Source organism: Tenrec ecaudatus, chromosome 1 (genome assembly GCF_050624435.1).
Source record: "Tenrec ecaudatus isolate mTenEca1 chromosome 1, mTenEca1.hap1, whole genome shotgun sequence".
NCBI classification, from domain to species: domain Eukaryota; kingdom Metazoa; phylum Chordata; class Mammalia; order Afrosoricida; family Tenrecidae; genus Tenrec; species Tenrec ecaudatus.
Genome location: NC_134530.1, coordinates 300,086,958 through 300,105,346, shown reverse-complemented (window position 1 = coordinate 300,105,346; position 18,389 = coordinate 300,086,958). Strand labels below are relative to the sequence as shown.

The 18,389-nt window shown below is 45.2% G+C and overlaps 1 protein-coding gene across 5 annotated transcripts in view; it reads right to left on the bottom strand.

Moving 5' to 3' along the window:
* DTNBP1 (dystrobrevin binding protein 1) overlaps positions 1–16,811 on the bottom strand; it is a 155,024-nt gene extending 138,213 nt beyond the window's left edge. For 2 of the 5 annotated variants that reach the window (XM_075532451.1, XM_075532450.1), the window contains exons 1-3: positions 16,698–16,811; positions 5,959–6,012; positions 5,014–5,064 (exon numbers count right to left, since the gene is read on the bottom strand). In XM_075532451.1, coding sequence (XP_075388566.1) covers positions 5,014–5,064; positions 5,959–6,012; positions 16,698–16,753 — 161 coding nt within the window. In that variant the 5' untranslated portion in view covers positions 16,754–16,811. Of the gene's footprint in view, positions 1–1,609; positions 1,800–5,013; positions 5,065–5,958; positions 6,013–16,237; positions 16,314–16,697 lie in introns of those variants that run through there. The other 3 variants (XM_075532454.1, XM_075532452.1, XM_075532453.1) reach the window with 3 other exon arrangements.
* Between the last annotated feature and the right edge of the window lie 1,578 nt (positions 16,812–18,389).

Here is an 18,389-nt window from a genome sequence, read left to right as displayed (position 1 = left end):
CTACTGGTGGCAAACTGGGTGAAGCAACATCCCATCTGGTAAAAACACTTAATGGTACTTATCCAACACCCCAAGGGGAGAATATGCCTGTCTCGTGTTCCTAATTGGACACTTTTGACATAGTTTCTATTCAACCCTTGGTCATCCAGGTCTTATGCTATAGACTACTGGGACTTTAGACTGTGTCGTTCCGTTTAAAACCCCACTAAGTAAACTGGGCTTTACCTCAAACTCACTGTAGCAGATTTAGGATCTGACATGCTCCCTTTGACCTCAGGCTGAATTGCCCTAGCGTGAGATGGTGATGAAGACTGCTCAGCTGAGATTATAGAATTGGCAGTTGTTAGACTTTGTTTCGGAGCCCTTGCTTTGGAGGATGGCCAGTGAATGTTCGCCTGGGACTACCACATATTTATTATTTTAGTGCTCTCTTTGCTTTCTTATGACATGTATTAGTCTCGTAGACAGAGTTCTGCCTCTGTAAGTGAGGGTTATTGAAAGTTTTGCCCTATCACTTAATCTACCATTGTTGGTGCAGTGTCTGGGCACTTAAGAGTTTAATCTGTACAAATCAACAATTCATGTATTTCGGGCTGAAAAACAGGCCTATCTATGTATCATTTACTTTTCTCACCACTGATTTAACTTCTACACCATTAGTTAAATTAATAACACTGGCAATAGAATTATACCTTAAGCCCCAGAGGATGATTCATAATATCCTGTATCATCAAATAACAGTCATGTCTCTAAAGTAAACCAGATACATAGATAAACCACAGACTTAAGAATGGGTTTGGAGTACACTCTCAATTCTAGTGTGAAGTTCATTACGGTCTTGTGGCTCTTGTGAAGAGCTTGCTGAAGACATGGGTGCTACAGCACCGTGTGCTGACGAAACCAGATGTTGCTATCACACAGAACAGCATCTGGGGTTGTAAAAGCTTGTCTTAAACCAAGCAGCCATCTAAGTGAGGCATCCACAAGTCCACATGGAAGCAGCATGCAAACCTGTGTGATCCAAGGATTGTAAACAGCAAAGTCCAAATCTAAAGAAGGGAATGGTTACCAGAGCTTAAATGGTGAACACCCTGTTTGCCGAAGGCTACGGATGACAGTGGAAACCCAAATTCTATTTGCACAGGCCCCACGTAGATGAGACCTCTGGGGAATCTCCTCTGAGCACAGTCCAGGGACGTGGACGGTCTTCCTATCAGACAGAAAGCACTGTAAAGTCAATTGTAGCAGATGCAGTTATGTTATCATTTATCTCCCTCTTGACTCAATTTAAAGTTGTTCCAGTATTGAATATTTTCTGCATTCTTTTCTAATGAGGATTTTCTCTGTTCTGTCATTGTTTTGGGGGTTTGTGTTGCATATGATTTTCTGTGTAGGCAATCCAGCATAGGTCGATCGAGAGAGACAGTAACTAGATTAAGAATTACCTAGGGGCACAAGAGGGGAGGATGGGAGGAAAGGAGAAGCTAACACTGACGCCGAGGAGAACATGTTCTGATCACAGCTCTTACTATGACTGCACGGTTAAACTGTATGACATGTGAATTATACGCCAATAAACTACTGACAAATAAGTAAATGAGATTTTAACCTGGTCAAGCCTCGTGAGTGTGTTCAAGCTTACTGAAAGGTTTACACTTTGTAGAGTGAATTTGGGAACAGGATGAATGAAGCTAAATAGCCATGTGATCCTCATCCGCCATGACGCCCAGCAGTGGTGATTAAACCGCCTGGGGTTTCATAGGGTCACCATGAACAAGAACCAGCTGGATGGTGGTTCCCTAAAATGAAAAGAAGTCTTGCGTCAACCAAAAAAACAACAACGTAATAACAAATTGGTTGTTAAAAAAAAGTAATGGAATTTTCCCACGAATTTTGAAGCCCCACCCCACTTAATTTTTAGTGTATGATGAAAGATATTCCCTTTCAATCTCCATTTAACAAAACCAAGAAGAAAATTTATATAAAATTAATAAGCACTTGTCATTTCAGACAAGAAAATAATGTCTAGATTTAACAATCACATAAAAAAGCCCAGTGAAGAACCAGAAAAAAAGAAAGCAAAATGTCAGTATAGGGCAGCAGTTTTCAACCTGGGGGTCACGATCCTTTCACCAGGGTGGTCCGATTGATAGCAGTAGCAAAATTACAGTTATGAAGTAACAACAAAAAATATTTTATGGTTGGGAGTCACCACAACATGAGGAACTGTATGAAAGGGTCATGGCATTAGGGAGGTTGAGAACCCCTGGTACAGATGATTGTGTTTTAATAAATACAAAAAATAAAAAGCAGTGTAACTTCTGCCTTTATCACTTATCTGCCACGTGGTGTGGTATTGAGTCCAGAACTATATATAATACACTTAAATCAAGTTCATTTTTTTAAACAATAGTCTTAAGGTGTACAATTCCCATACCGTAAAGCTTATGCTTTTAGAGTGTACAATTCAATAGCTTTTAGCATAATCATGATTATGTAACCACTATCACTATCAAATTCCAAATATTTTCATCATCCACAAAGAAATCCATACCCATTAGCAGTCATTCTCTTTCCCCATTTCCCCTAACTCCTGACCACTCACTAATCTACTTTGACTCTACAGATCTGTCTATTCTGGACACATCATATAAATGGAATTCTGGCCTTTTGTGCTGGTTTCTTTTTTTTTAAATCATTTTATTAGGGGCTCATACAAGTCCTATCACAATCCATACATATATCAATTGTGTAAAGCACCTTTGTACATGCATTGCCCTCATCATTCTCAAAACATCTGCTCTCCACCCAAGCCCCTGGCATCAGGTCTTCATTTTTCCCCTCCCTCCCCACTCCCCCCACCCCCTCATGAACCCTTGATAATTTATAAATTATTATTTTGTCATATCTTGCTCTGTCCCATGTCTCCCTTTACCCACTTTTCTGTTGTCTGTCCCCCTTTCCTACTACACTGTTTTCAATGCTTCCTCTGTGTTGTAGCATGATCAGTACTTCACACCTTTTTATGGATAAATACTACATCATTTGCGTATACTATATTTTATTATTCATCAGTTGATGTACATTTGCAATGGTTTACAATTGTTGGGTGTCATGAATACTACTACTACAAACCTTGGTTACAAATTTTTGCATGCACATGCTTTCAATTTCCTGGGCTACATCCTGCACCTAGAAGAGAAGCTGCTGGGTCGCGTGGTGATTAACTATCTTCTTTAAAGAAGAGTCTAGCCAAATCTTTGCCTATGTCCTCAATGAGCGAATTGTCGTTAGAGTTAAAATGGCTCTTTTCATATTCTTGGTTCAAATTCCTCATCAGATGTATGATTTCAAAATAGTCTTGTCCACTCTGTGAGTTGCCTTTTCACTCGGAGGGCGGTCTTTGAAACACAAAAGATTTTATTTCACTTTAGTGAAGCTAAATTTAACCTTATTTTGCTGCTGATATTTTTGTTGTCATGTCTAACAAAACTGTATCTTTTACTATTTAATCTGCCTATCTACACAACAGAATTTCAATAGAAATGGTTTTCAGAAAAATGCCCTATGAAAGAGAGAAATGAAACTATTCAAGCTACAAATCCATAATCAATGTTCTCGCAACAACAAAACCACAAGCATAAACATGAATAATTTGTATAATTAGCTATTGACCTGCAAATGCAATAGTTATGTGCTCAAAGTCTGAACAGTCTTTGTGCTAACCAATGGAAAGTGAAAAACCCTCACAGGTCCTGGCCCACCAAGCACTGAGGCCAATATTCCTGCTCAGAGCAGCCAATGTACAGAGAGGACCACAGGGCCCGCCCCCGAGACACGACATCCCACACTGACCCACAGTGCTCCAGCGGGACAACACTGGGGACAGTGTGGGAATTGTGCCCGATCTGACCCCACCACACGGGGGTGAACCACTAAGGGCGTGCATCGGAGCAAAGCAACGAAGCCTCCATGGAATCCCCCAAATAGGGTGTGGCACCCCATCAGACTCTACTGGAAAACACTCCTCAAGGTCAACAAACAGACCTGGAACTATTTATAGGCTTTTCTTTTTTTGTCCTTGGTTTTTTTGTTGTTGTTGCTGTTGTTGTGTTGTATTTTGTCTTGTTATTGAACTTATTATTGTCTCTGCATGTCTATCTAGATAAGGTAGGCACGATAAACAATCTGGAGGAGAAAACGACCAGCTAGATCAGAGCATGCCCACTGGCACAGATAAGAGCTGGAAACACAGGGAATCCAGCACAGATAAATCCCTCAGGACCAATGAGAGATGTGAGACCAGGAGGGTAAGGGGAAGATGGGGGGAGAAAGGGAAAACCGATCACAATGATCTACATATAACTCTATCCCAGGGAGATGAACAACAGAAAAATCGGTGAAGGGAGACAGAGGTCAGCGTGAGACTTGAAAAAAAATTGTTAATAAATTATCAAGGGTTCATGGGAGAGGCAGGGTGGGAGAGGGGGAAAATGAGCTGATACCAAGGGCTCAAGTAAAAAGAAAATGTTTTGAAAATGATGATGGCAACATATGTACCAATGTGCTTGACACGATGGATGGTGACAAGAGCTGTAAGAGCCCCCAATAAAATGATTGTTTTTAATCCTCAAAGAAAAGAATAAACAATTTCCAATCACCACATGAAAGTAAAATTTAGTTGTCTTAAGGTGCCTATCTAAAAATAAGTTCCCTAAAAGTCAAGCAAAAGTAAAGTGATAAAGCTAAGATTAATACTCAGCTTTGGTTTAAAATCTGGCCCTTTCCCTTTTATTTAGATGATCTGGGATGCCACAGGAACCCCCGTGGTGTGGTAGGTTACCTGCTGGGGGCCGCTCCCACAAAGACTGACTGCTCAGACCCCCACAGGGGTCGTCCTGCATGGTGGCTAGCAGTTGGAATGGCCTTGGTGGGTGGCAGTGTGTTGTGTTTTATCTGTAAAATTATAAGGCATTTCTAGACACTGTATAATGTTCAAATGTAAACACTTACCTGCTAAGTAATTCTAGTCCAGCGGAGTACTTCGACACACACGGAACAGTCCTGGCAAGAGAAATGTTTATTTTTCTTAAAGTTGTTTGATTTAGGCAAACTGAAGAAAAAACTCAAGTGACATACAAGAATTTTGACACTGTCATGTATATCTTAAAATCAATAACAATTTATCTCAAGTGTTAAAAAAAATTGCAGTGTTTTATGTCAAAGTTAGGAGCCCTGATGGCTTCGTGGGTTACAATTTGGGTTGGTATCAAAAGGTCAGCTAGGTGACCCAGAGAGAGAGTCAGATGAGGCTGTCTGCTCCAGGGCAGTTTGAGAGCCTCAGAAACCCAAAGGGGCAGTGCTACTCTGTCCTGTAAAGTCACTCTGAGTCCGAATCAACGTGATGGCGGTGGATGAGTGATTTCAAAGTCAACCTCCTCTCAACAGTGACTCTGCCCTGACATTGCTTTCCATCTAGAAAAAAGCACTTGAATGTTACGCTAGAGACTAAGAATAAATCAGAGCTCATCATTTCTAGGCCTACAATGAAGTTGGTCATATGCTTTACCTTAAAAAATGAAAACACTGTACAATGAACCCCAGTGTTCATGTAAAATAGGTAACAGCAAAAGAAGCTCACTTGCCAAGCTGCTTTCTAAATGATTAATCAGATATATTTCACTACAATAAAATAGCCTTTAAAATGATGAATCATTATCAAGCAGTAGTCACTGAGTCTGAGAGTAAAAAAAATTATTTTTTATTTTTAAATTTATTTTACAATTTCATCAGGAAAGGTCATTGCAAAATTTAGAAAGCATCAGTAAACTGTAGTGTTGCCAGGTACAGTCCAAAACTCTAAAACACATTACAGTACTTATATGAGTCTTATTATGAATACAACCAAAGTTGTAATAAATTTAAGGCACAGTAAATAATATGTCAGCACAAGCTTACCTGGGCTTGCTTTTTACTTTTGTTTCTCTTGATTTATCACTTAAAGTCTTTAACCTATGGTTCAACAAACAGAAAACAAAACATTTTTTTCACAGGTCACAAGAATTTCCAACCAAACATATCAGAGAAGTTACCATTTTAAAATGGATAAACTAAGCTTTTAAAAGAAAGAATAAAATGCTATGCAAGGACACCGCGAATGGAAAATTTGTAGCAAACATCTTGACGATTTTCGTTGTTCCCAATCCTCTTTTGAGGAGCAAATTCCGAATGTGATCAGCCTAAAGAAGCCTCTTTCATCCAGCACCATTAGAATCAACAGTGCTGCATACGGATTGACACACAGGTAACCCAGAGCACTTTCTTGAGTGAATGAAAACCGGCATTCAAATCTCTTTAAAAACCACGATTTCAAAGTTAAGCCTGTTCATAAAAACTTTCTCAAATACATTGCAAATTCTTTTCATCAAAGAGGACTTGGTATGGAAGAACTGCATGGCTTCTGGCTACCATCACCAACGCTCTGGCAAGGATCACATTAGAAGTTTCTGGAGAGACCCCCAAGACTAGGCCCTTAGTCACCCTTCAGGGCTGGAAGTGAACTCATTCAGTTTTAGAATACCAACCTTCTGAGATGAAAAAGACAGCATTCACCCAAGGACAGAGCGTTAGGAAAGGAGGCGAAATGAAAACTGGGGGGAAATGGGGTACGTGATGGATGGCTACATTGAGGGGATTGAAATGGATGAGTTTAAACCAAATACGTATAAATTGTTGAATGCAAAACTTGGAATCTGCTCTGTAAGCCTTCACCTAAATAACAATGCAAAAGTCTGAAGAAAATAAACGGAGAAACTCAGTATATTCTATTTAACACTTTCTGGTAACTTGGGTGTCCTTATCGGGAATGCCAACAGGTAGTGTAAACGAGTAAGCACTTGGCTACTAAGCTGAAGGCTGACGGCTGGAGGTGCACTGGAAGAAAGGCCTGGCAACCTGCTTCTGAAGGGTCACAGCCCTGAAAACTCTACGGGTCCTCAAGGTTTTAAAGCTGACCGATGACAAGTGGCCATTACTTTTCAGCGAGAGCACTACCTCAGATGCCCGAGTTAGGAACGCCTCTTCATTTATTGAAACTGACCTACAATAGTGTTTTCATTTGTTTTTGGCTGTTGTCTTAGTTCTTTTTAGTTTTGTCAATCAGCTAGCTGCCTAACTTAGCAGATTTACTACCCCTTCTAGTTCCTATTTGTAAATGACTGGGCGGGCAACCAGATAACTGGATTAGATTTGCATGTCTAAGGTTTCATAGGCTCGTGTACAGATAAGATGGAGTCTCTAGGATGGAGAAGAAAACACCATGAGGAAGCCAATGGTGCTGGTGAAAACATCCTGCTGAAGTGTGAAGCAGCCAGATGGTGCTCACTATCAACTGGAACAGTGTCTAGGGCCTCACAGGCTTCTGTATCCAAACACACAGCCATCTAAGTGAGGTGTCAACTATGCAAGCCCACATGGAAGCAGCTCACCTGCCCACGTGATCCAAAATGACGATAACGAAACCCAAATACGACAAGACGAAGAGCGTCAAAGCTCAGAATGTGAAAGGGAGGGCAGAGGAGGCCCATAAAAAACCCACCTGCAGAATAAGTCTCTGGCAGATCCCCTGTAGCCACAGGCAAGACACTCAGCTTTACTATTAGATGTTGATTGTGGTGGATGGAAGGAGGGTATAAAATGATACCTGGTCAGTTAACCTCCCTCTTGACCCAATCTGAATTTGCTCAAGGTTTAAATATTTCTCGCTTCTTCCTCAACAGAAAATTTCTCTCTGGCTTATTTTAATGTTGCTGGTGGTCTTTTCTTTCTCTTTCTTTCTGTTTTTATCTTAAGACTGTTTCTTTGTTTCATTTTGTCTATGGTTGTCTGTTAGGTCTCCCAGTTTATGAAGCACAGAAAGAGTGGATGCAGAGAGACAATAACTGTGGGGTGGTTTCATGGGGTGGGGAGAGGATTAGAGAGCCAACCACAAATGCAGGAGAGGGAAGGATGCACCAGAATGGACTGTGATAATGTAGATGCAACTCTTAAAAGAGACTTAACTACGGCAGTTATAGGACGTGTGAATTTTATATCAATAAAACTATTAAAAATAGCATGCTGAACATATTTAATGTCACTGAGCTTTATCTGTGAAGATTATGGAAATGGTAAATGTTTTATCTATATACTTACTACAATTTTTTTAAAGGAGTCCCTGGATGATGCAAGAGGTGAATGTGCTTAAAAGGTTGGAAGTTCAAGCACACCATGAGTTTACTCCTCGAAAACCTGCCTCTGGAACACAGTTCTACTTGACACACATGGTGTTGCCACACATCAGAAGGGACTCAACAGCCACGGGCAACTGGCTGCTGGTCACACTCCAGCTAGGAAGTTCACAGACTCGGCAGCGGTAGTTTCACTTCACGGATGGATTTTCACTCTCTCGTGGATGTGGGTTCTGTTCCCAATTGGTGCGGTGGCCAATAAGTGACTGGCTGCCAACTTAATATTACTGCATTTTTTCTTCTTAATTTGACTATTTCAACAAATATTCATTCTAAATAGAAATTGAAACCTGGGGACTATGGTCTCTATATGAAGCCTTCGTGAAAACATATAGATGCTTCCGACCCAAGGCACTTAACTCTCATCAGACAGAAATTGCCTCAATACACAGACTGCCTCTCGTGCGCCTGCCGTGTGTCGTACAGTACACAGCACGTAAGACTGAATAAATACATGGATCCTGACATGGGATTCCAGCCTTTTCCCTTTTTTGTTGCCAATAATGTCTGGCTGACTACCCAAGGGGGACCTCTATAAATTAATTTTTTCAATCAAACTGACACACCAATTCCAAATGGAGAGTTTATTTTTTTATTTCAAAAAGCAAAAGCACTGATATTAACATCTCTGCGATATTCAAAAGATTCTATGATCTCTTTAATATAAAACTAGCTGTATATATTTCTTCAGATGAGTCTGAACATTTTATTAAAAAGGCTAATTTGTCCCACAAAAACTATACATTTCTAAGCTTATTGTGGAAACTAATAAATTTGACTTAATCAAAGTTTCAGCAAAAGCTAAACCAAACAAAAACACCAAACTCACTGCCATCAGCCAGTCAATTCTGACTCATAAGGACTCTCCGGGACAGAGAAAACTGTCCTTGTCCTCCTGTGAGTTTCTGAGACTAATTCTTTAAAGGAGCACAAAGCCCATCTGGCTCCCACAGAGCCGCTGGTGGTTTCAAACTGCCACCCTTGCCATTAGCAGCCCAAGTCATAACCACTACGCTATGCAGGCTCCCAGTAATCTCTCTAAGCCACTCTTATGATATGACTTCACAAATTCCTAGTATTTCCAGTGTTCAACTTTTAATTTCTCAATTAATACATGAAGATTACATTTCTCCACCCACTCCCTGGTTCCCTGGCCCTCCCCCTCCATCAATTAGTTTCAAATAAAAGGTAATGAAATGCTATAGGAAGCTGAGAATAAAATTGTTGGGAGGTTGTTTTTGTTTTTTTAAAGGATCATTTTATTGAGGGTCCTTATAGCTCCTAACAGAATTCATCCATCCATTGTGTCAAGCGCATTTGTACATATGTTGCCATCATTTTCAAAACATTTTCTACTTGAGCCCTAGATATCAGCTCATTTTCCCCCTTCCCCACCCTCCCTCCTTCATCAACCCTGATCATTTATAAATTCTTTTTTTTTTTTATGTCTTACACCACCCGCTGTCTCCCTTCACTCAATTTTCTGTAGTCCGTCCCCCTGGGAAGGGGTTATATGTAGATAATTGTGATCAGGTCCCGCTTCCTCCCCCCTTTTGGGGAGGTTTGAAGGAGTTCTCCGTGTGTCCTAATCTGCTTTAAAACTGGCTCTTTGACCAAATATAATGTGCAGAACTCATCTGATCCTGATTTAAATACATCAACTACAAAAAGGCATTTTTCAGAACCAGCAAAATTGGATTATGAACTGGGTAACTGTTAACATCAGGAATTTGTCTCCACTTTTGTTAGCTCTGGTACTGGCATTGCATGATACACCGCCTGTGACGTCTCAGAGATGCACACTGACACATGGGGCACTTGTGACCAGTCCGAGTTTTACCTTAAAAGGGAGACAAAGCAAACAGAAGTGTATCGGATGATGATCCGAATGTGTGTAGTGAATATATGGGGTTCACTGTTATTTTATTTTTGTATACATTTGAAACACTATTAAAAACATCTTTGCCCCACTGTTTCCTGCCCCCAAACTCTTAAAAATGAGAACGCTCTCAGAAAATCATTTTCTCACCCTACTTTTCCTCCATATAAGTCTTTCATCTGTCAAACTTCAGAGCCGAAGGTGTTGGAGAAAAAGTGGTAGCCAAGAAAATTTGGAAATATCAAGAAAATCCAGGAGAAAAAGATGGTATTAAGATGCAAAAGTATCAAGTCAGATATAGTCATCAAGTTAAGAAAAAAAGGGGGGGGTTTCTGAAATACGTCCCAGCAGCTGACAGCTGGTTTGATAAGCCACGGGCTGGGCTACCCAGAAAACGGTTGTCATGGGGCCGTCTTTGACCCCAGACTCCCCCACGTGTGCCAGAGCAGAACTGTGCCCCACGGAGCATCCAAGACTGAATTCTCCCGTTGGATGGTCCGGTGTCGCCAAGTGAAGCAGAGCCGCCCGTTTTATCTGCCTTAGCCTCCGTTGTTGGAGCCACGTGCATTCAGTACTGGAAGGCACTTTGAACGGCACGAGAGGAAATCACTTTTGAGGTACTGTGACTTTTGTCCTTAATTAGTGGCACACGGCACACCTGTCTCAAGGGGCATCTGCTGCCCCTTGGTGGCATGAGGCACATTTTTTCTGACTACTACCACTACACAGCTAACCCAGATGGTGACAGGCTGGGGACAGCTGCTTCCCCCTTTGGGGAATGTAGACAGACACTACATGGCCCACAGGCCGTGAGAGGGATAATCATTTGCATCACCCAGGGACCCGTGGTTAGGCTCAAGCTCACATGTATTGAATCAGACACTGATCCCGGTGTGGCTGTGAAGGTATTTTGCAGAGTAGGTAATATCTGAAATTGGGTCACGGTGCATACACTATGGGTGGGCCTCGTCTAATCAGTTGAAGGCCCTCGGGGTGAAAACTGATGCTTCCCAGAGAAGGAATTTTGCTTCAGGAGTACAGCACCAACTCTCACCTGCCCTCCAATTTCATACTGACCAGCCATCAAATAGACTGACTCACAGTGACCCTACATAAATAGGATACGTAACAGTTTATTGTGCTTCTTTGCACTGGGCATCAGTTAGGCTGCTAACTGCAAGGTCAGCAGTTCAAAACCACCAGTCACTTCAAGGGTGAAAAAGTGAGGCTTTCAACTCCCGTACAGTTTGACAGTCTTGGTACGAGCTCACGACACATGGAATCTAGGAACAGGGCTGGGAGCAGTGATACAGGAGGGTAGGAGGAAGGTGGGGAAAGGAGGGGAGGAAGAGGGAACCCACTGCAAGATTGCAATGATCGACACATAACCACTCCCACTCCAAGCCCCACAGGGCCAATCAACAGAAACCATGGGGGAAGGGAGACAGCGGTCAGTGTACCATATGAAAATAATAATTTATAATGTATCAAGGGGTCTTGAGGGTGGGGGTGGGAGGGAGGAGAAAAGAGAAGCTGATACTAAGGGCTCAATAGAAAGTAAATGTTTAGAAAATGATGGCAACATACGTAGAAATATCCTTGATACAACTGATGTATGGATTGTTATGAGTTGTGCGAGCCCCCCTAAAAATGATCTTTCAATAAAATATTTTTAATTAAAAAAAAAAGACGGACAGTCTTGGAAACCCACAGGGGCAATTCTACTCTGTCCTCTAAGGTGGTCATGAGCCAGAACCGACTCCATGGCAATGGCTTTGGAGGTTTTGAGTAGGAACAATTCATGAAAGTATAATCGCAATTCTTGAAAAAGATGCTGCTAATGATTGGAGTCTACTTCAAAGCAATCCCACACAGGGTTTCCATCGCTGTCAACCTATTACAAGAGCAGTCTGCCTCCTCTTTCTCTTAAGGAGCAGCTAGCTGGTGGGTCTGAGCCGCTGACCTTGTGGTTGGCTGCCCCACGGTCACCTCACAGCACCACGGGGCTCCTTATGTACACACCGGGGGCTCCAGACAGTGCACAACTCCATTCTTTAATCCCATTTCCCATGAACTCTTTGAAGCCCTGCAATATAAAAGTATGCACTGCTTAATACCTACCACTTGTTATGTGACTTGGACGTACGGACACCCTCTTATACACAGGCGAGACACACAGACAGGTTGGGCCTGAGGCTGGGGTAGCTGCTGTGCTGAGGGACTTGGTGAAAACAGGCTCTGCAACCAGTCCTTTCAAGGGGCACCCCCACCCCCATATTTCTAATCCTGATACCACATGTCCCACCTGCCAAGACACAGCACTGTTGTGTGAGTACATTCATGTGCAGGCTTAACTGAGCCACCAGCAATGTTTTTTTTTATCAACAAGACTAATGCACACGTTGGCGTGCAAGGCATTAAACCTCAAGTTCATCACATGGCTCAATCACTTATTTTTAGATTGCTGCAAAGGCTTGCTTTTAATGCGACACCAGCACATTTACCTCAAGCTTCAGAGCCAACGTGGAAACGGCATCCTAACTAGCAAATGGAGGCGATTCCATGCGCAGGATTCCCTGGCTGGCCGTTCCAGAGCAGGTAAAGAGTGGTCTGTGGAAGATGGCAAAGGTCTGACAAACAGAAGACCTGCTTATTCGACCGCGTACAGTGACCTTGTTTGTTGCCTTTTCATTTGATTGTGCCTCACTCTGCTACTTACCTAAGGAGCACCGGGGCAGCATGGGTTAGACACTGGCCGACCACCATAAACTTATCATTCACTCCTCTTGGCTCAAGCCTAAATTCTTATGCTCTTGTATGCTGGGAAATGCATCACCCAGCTAAGAGCTTCCACATTCAATATGCCTGATTTGTGCCAATGCTTTCACTTCCGTATCCCAACAAACTCCAAAGATTTCCACTTCCATTCCCTTTTTGAAAGTTCTCTCAGTCCTGGACCATCATTACAGCCGCTGAACAATGTTTCCCCAGCACCGTTCCTCCCACCATACTACCTCCCAAATTGATTCATGCTTCTCCTATCCCAAAAAACCTTCAAAAGATTTGGTCAACCTAAAAAGGAGTCAGGGGCACTCATAAAACAGCTCTTAAGAAGTGGGGACATCACTTGCCATCTAGCTTGTTCTCTGCTATAACCCCAGCACCTAAGCCATGTGCAAAAGTAAATGCTCAGTACATATTTGATGAATTTAGCAAGGTAATCTGAATCCTCTATTATCAGGCCTGGTGGCACAATGCTGACTCGGTGGGCTGTATACGACAAAGTCAGTAGTTTGAGACCCCCAGCTGCTCTGAAGGATAAAGACGGGGCTTTCTACTCCCATTAAGTTACAGTCTGGGAAACTCACAGGGGCAGTTCTACCCTGTCCTCTAGGGTCGCTCTGAGTCGGCATTGATGAAATAGCAGGAGTCTGGTTTTGGTATTATCAGGAACTAAACATCCGTCTCATCTCCCACAAGTGTTTCCACCTGTGAAACGCCTTGCCCAATACTCTGTCCATCACAGGTTCACCTAATTCTTTAAGATCCCATTTATAAGCCATCTCTCCTCTTGAAAGACTCTAAACACGTCAGAATCAACGAGGGGGACGCACAAGAGCCCAGCTGCCACAGCACTAACAGCTGGGGTTCTACCTCTACCACAGGAACCCAGAGCCTCACCAAGAGGGAACCGCAGGCTGTGAGAGGCAGGGTCCACACCGAACAGAAACGTGATTGACGTCCCTGCGAGTTTTGCACACCTGCATATGTAGGGCAACCCCAGGTATACAGAGCAGAACTGCTCCCTGGAGCTTTCAAGGCCCACCTCTCTCCAGGTGGGCTTGAAGCACCAACCTTTCAGCTTTCTTGGAAGCTTATAGGGTCAGTTCTTCCCTGACAACCTGGAGTACCCTCTCAGACCACCAGCAATCTTGCCCCTTTAACACTACTACAGTTTTGCTAAGTGTGAATGAATGCAAAAACTCATTGTTCAGCACGCTTTCATTACTCTCATGGGATTCACGCGTGAGAATGATAAAGGAGCTCAATTTCACATTTAGAGATCCAGTAATGCTCAGAAACTAAGCGCAAGCAGTCAAAGCTCAGAGGAAGTTGCTCTGGTGCTCTGTGAACAGCCACGTGGCCACAACTAAGGTCCTCTGGCGAGCAGGCAGCCTTCTTCAATTCTCCGGACAACCCCAACACTGGTGCTTCCATGACTTCAGAAGCCAGTGGCTCTGGGTACTGCTACCAAGTGTTCGTGGGAGCCCAGGTCCACTGGCCAGTTTGGGAACACAGGTGCCAAGTGTCTTTCATCCTGAACCTCTCCGGAGTCTTTCACTCAGCAGCAGCACACAGCCATATTTAAATATGTCTCAGGCTTTTCTCAGGAATACAAAACCCTCCATGGAAAATGAGGTGAGCTCAGTAGACCAAGGGGGTACTCTTCTTACTAAAAATCACACAGGAAACTGAGGACCTGAACAAAGTGGACATCAGAGGTTAGATCGGCTAGCCAGTCCCCTGGCCGGACAGGCTTCACTTTGCCAGGCAAGCAGGCTAATGGCACAATCGAGATTGGTCAGCAAGAGTGACATGGACCAGGCGCCTAAAAGCAATGAAGCTCTCTCAGGTTGTCTCACCCCAAACAGGCCTTTCTAAAGTCAGCTTCAAATGGGTCCTAACCAGATGCTCTCAGGCCCCTCCCTAACAAAGCCTGACACTTTCAGGGTTTTCCCAGATCTCCCAAAGTGGTTTGGGCCTGGGCAATCGGTGCCCAGACAATATTCACCGCAGGTAAGTGATGCGTACTTGCGTAAGCAAAGCGAAGGGGGTGTTCAGGGAGTCCTAGAAGCAATGACAGCAGGCTACTGGCAGATATGCTCATCTACAGGAAGTGGGCCATTCCAGAATCCTACCAAAGCTTTTCTGCAGGACAATCCTCTATCCTTTGGAAGAGTCATTTTCTTCCCTCCACATTTGTTGCAGGAAAAGTACAAGTTTGCAAGCACATTCATGCATTCAAAACTCCTAGAACACCTCTAACTGCCACCACACACTGAAATGATCAAAACCCATTACACATGGTAAGTGCTCACGTACTGGCTGGCCTGGTAGGCCGCAGAACCCACAAGGTAAGCAGTATAGACCTTCCTGAGCCCTGAGGGAGCAAGTCATGCCCTCTGCTGCGAACTGAAAAATGAGTGTTGAGAACCCCCTGCACTCCTGCCCAGGGAGAGAAGACCTGGAGGTATGCTGCAGGTAGAAATGTCAGGCTAGCCGCCTTACCCTGTCACATCCAAATGCTGAGCTGGGATCCACACAGCGGCACACAGAAACAAAAAACAGACACTTATGTCCAGCGACTTTTAACTCTCACTAAGATTTTCCCACCAGAAATTTACACATTATGTGATTGAGAGGTCTTGATAGTCTCAGCATTTTTAAGCCAAAGGTGACAGCCCATCCTTTGTAAAACTGACACCTTTTCAAAAGCAATCAAAAAGTTAAATGAACACTCAGTAACAGCGGCGACTTAGATACTGCGTCCGGCGTGGATTGTTAACTCATTGGTCTTTTTAATCACCCAGGGGATACGTTCACATTACCATCGTTTTACCGTGGCATTTAACTAAAGGGAGACCACACAGGTCGAGTAACTTGATAAGTGGTCGGGCCAGAATCTATGCCTGTGGTTCCCAAACTTTGTTGCACACGGAGATCACCGGGGGATTTTTAAAACGATCCGTGTCCCGGGCTCCATCCTTTAATCGGTAATGAGGAAGCAACCTGGACGTCAGGATGGCTAATGGTTCCCGGGTGCTTCTAACAGGCAGTGAAGTTTGGGAACCACTAGGTCTTAGCAGCAATGCTGCAGCTGCTGATTTGCTGCTCCGACGGCTGCTTCACTGACGGAAGTGCCAAATCCAGGGCAAAAGGTAGAAGAGAAAGCAAAATGCGAAGAGGCGCCCAGCCTCGCCAAGGGCTTCCCAGGGGATTCCCCCCCCCCCACCCCGTGAGCGCCGACCCAGGCCCCGGCCGGCCGGCAGCGCTGCGGCGCCGGGCGCACCTTCGGCTCGAAAGGGGGTGATGAGGTGGGGTGACTCCAGGGGAGTCGGGCCCAGGGGGCGGGGGAAAGGTCCCAGGTCCCGCCGGGCCGGTGTCCTGCGGAGTTCGAGGGGGAGGGGTGCAGAGTCACTGGGCCCGCGGGGGGCGGAAGGGGGAGGCGCGCTCGCCTCTCACATGACTCCGCTCCTCCGAAGGCTGAGGCGGCCCGGCAGGGTCCCCCGCACGCCGGGGCGCCCCGCTCTGTTCCCCACCCCCCGGCCTGCGGGCGCGAGTCACGCCGAGCCGCTCGGCGCTGAAGTAACTTTCGGCCCAGAGGCGCCCGCTGGAAAGTTCGTTAGTTTCCTCCGAGGGGCGGAGCCGGGAGAGGCGGGCCCGGGCCAGGGTCCGCGGCGAGGGGAGGAGAGGGAGGAGACAGCCAGCCCGGCCCCTCGGACCCCTTCCGCCCCCCACCGTCTACCCACCCGGAGGCGAAATCCTGCTGCACGCTCAGCAGCCGCTCGCGCAGGGTCTCCAGCATCGCCGCCGCGTTTCCGCCCCGCCGGCCGCGCGCCGCCGCGGCCGCCGCCCCTCGCCCGGCGCTGCCGCCGCCGCCGCCCCCCGCACCTGTCACCCGCCGGCCACGAGCCCTCGGGCCGGCCCCGCCCCCGGCCCGGGCCTCGCCCCCGCCCCCGCGCCGCAGCCCCTTCCGCGTTCCCGCCCTCGCTCGGCGCTCCTGGCCCCGCCCCCGCCGCGGCCGGGCCGCGCAGCCGCACTGGACGCCGCGGGGGCCCAGGTTGCGGAAAAGGGGCGGGGCCTTGCTGGCTCCCCTGAGAAAGCCCCTTTGGCCTTCTGCTACCCGGAACAGGCCGGCTCATTTTACGCTTTCACATGGAAGCGTCAGCGTGGAAGATTTTTTAAAATCGAGCGCTACACCCTGAACGAAGCGTTGCATTGCACGATTTGAAAAGGAGTACGCCGAATCGCTATGCCTCAACGTCCCTGTAACCTGATCCTGCTGGCTTAGACCTTGGATGAGGTAATCATTCGAAACCTGAAGTGAGATAAAAATGCAATCATTAAGTCCGATAAAGTGACCATAATAACAAACTGCCTTGATAGCTTTACTCCGCATGCTCTCCATGACCCATCCGTGACAGGAGTTTGGGCCTCTCCACAGCAAAGATCGCCTTTGTCAACTCACCTGAGATGGCCGTGTTCTCAAGGCCCGTTCACTTCGCCACCCTGACGATTTTCAGACTTCTCAGAAGTCTAGGCTGGCTCTGAATGCAGTTGACCATCCACTGCTCGGGTTCCATCTCCTGTCTTCTAAGACCAATGCTTTTCCCTCCCCATCCTCAGCTCTCCATTTCAACAACTACTCCCTAGGCTCCCTGGGCTATCGCGAGAGCCTCCTGACCATCTCCACTATTCGGCCCTCTCCTGGGTTATTTCTCTGTCCCCATGTTGAAAATTCAAACGAGACTACCACCACCCAAATCTCATCTCTTTAGCCCTGTTCCTCCCCTCGGTTAATGCATAACAGTTGTTTAGTCAGCCTGCCTAACAGGCATCTCAAGCCAAACATACCCAAAATTGAAAACTTGGTTATATGTCCTCTCCTTATCTCCATAGATGACACCACCATCACAGAATGACTTTAGCAAAGATACCTGTTCTCTTTTCTCCATCCTCTGTATTAATTTATCTAGCCCTATCAACTCTAGCTCTAAAGTATTTCGGGGCTCCCCCACCCCTTCTTCTCTAGCTTCACTGTTATCACTCCAGAGACACTAGAATGTCTCCCTGATTCTATGCTTCCACTGCCCACACACCTGTAAATTATGCTTCCCACAACAGCTGGAGAGTGATTCAGATGACATTGAGATCACATTGTTCTGCTGAAAAATCCTTCGACTTCTTTGCTCTGCTGACAAAAAGCCTAAGATTTTAATGCTTCTCAATACTCTTTCTGAATACAGTATTACTCCCCTACCTTGTCCTTGTCTAGTATTACCCCTCTACCTTGTTCTTGACCCTGAATCCTACCCTTTTTAGTGTATGTTTCTTGAAAACCCCAGGTTCATTTCTACCTTGAGATCTTTTCATTAAAATGTCCTCAAACTGTCCATGGTGGGCTCTTCCTTCACTTTTCATTCTAAGCTTCGCTATCCCAT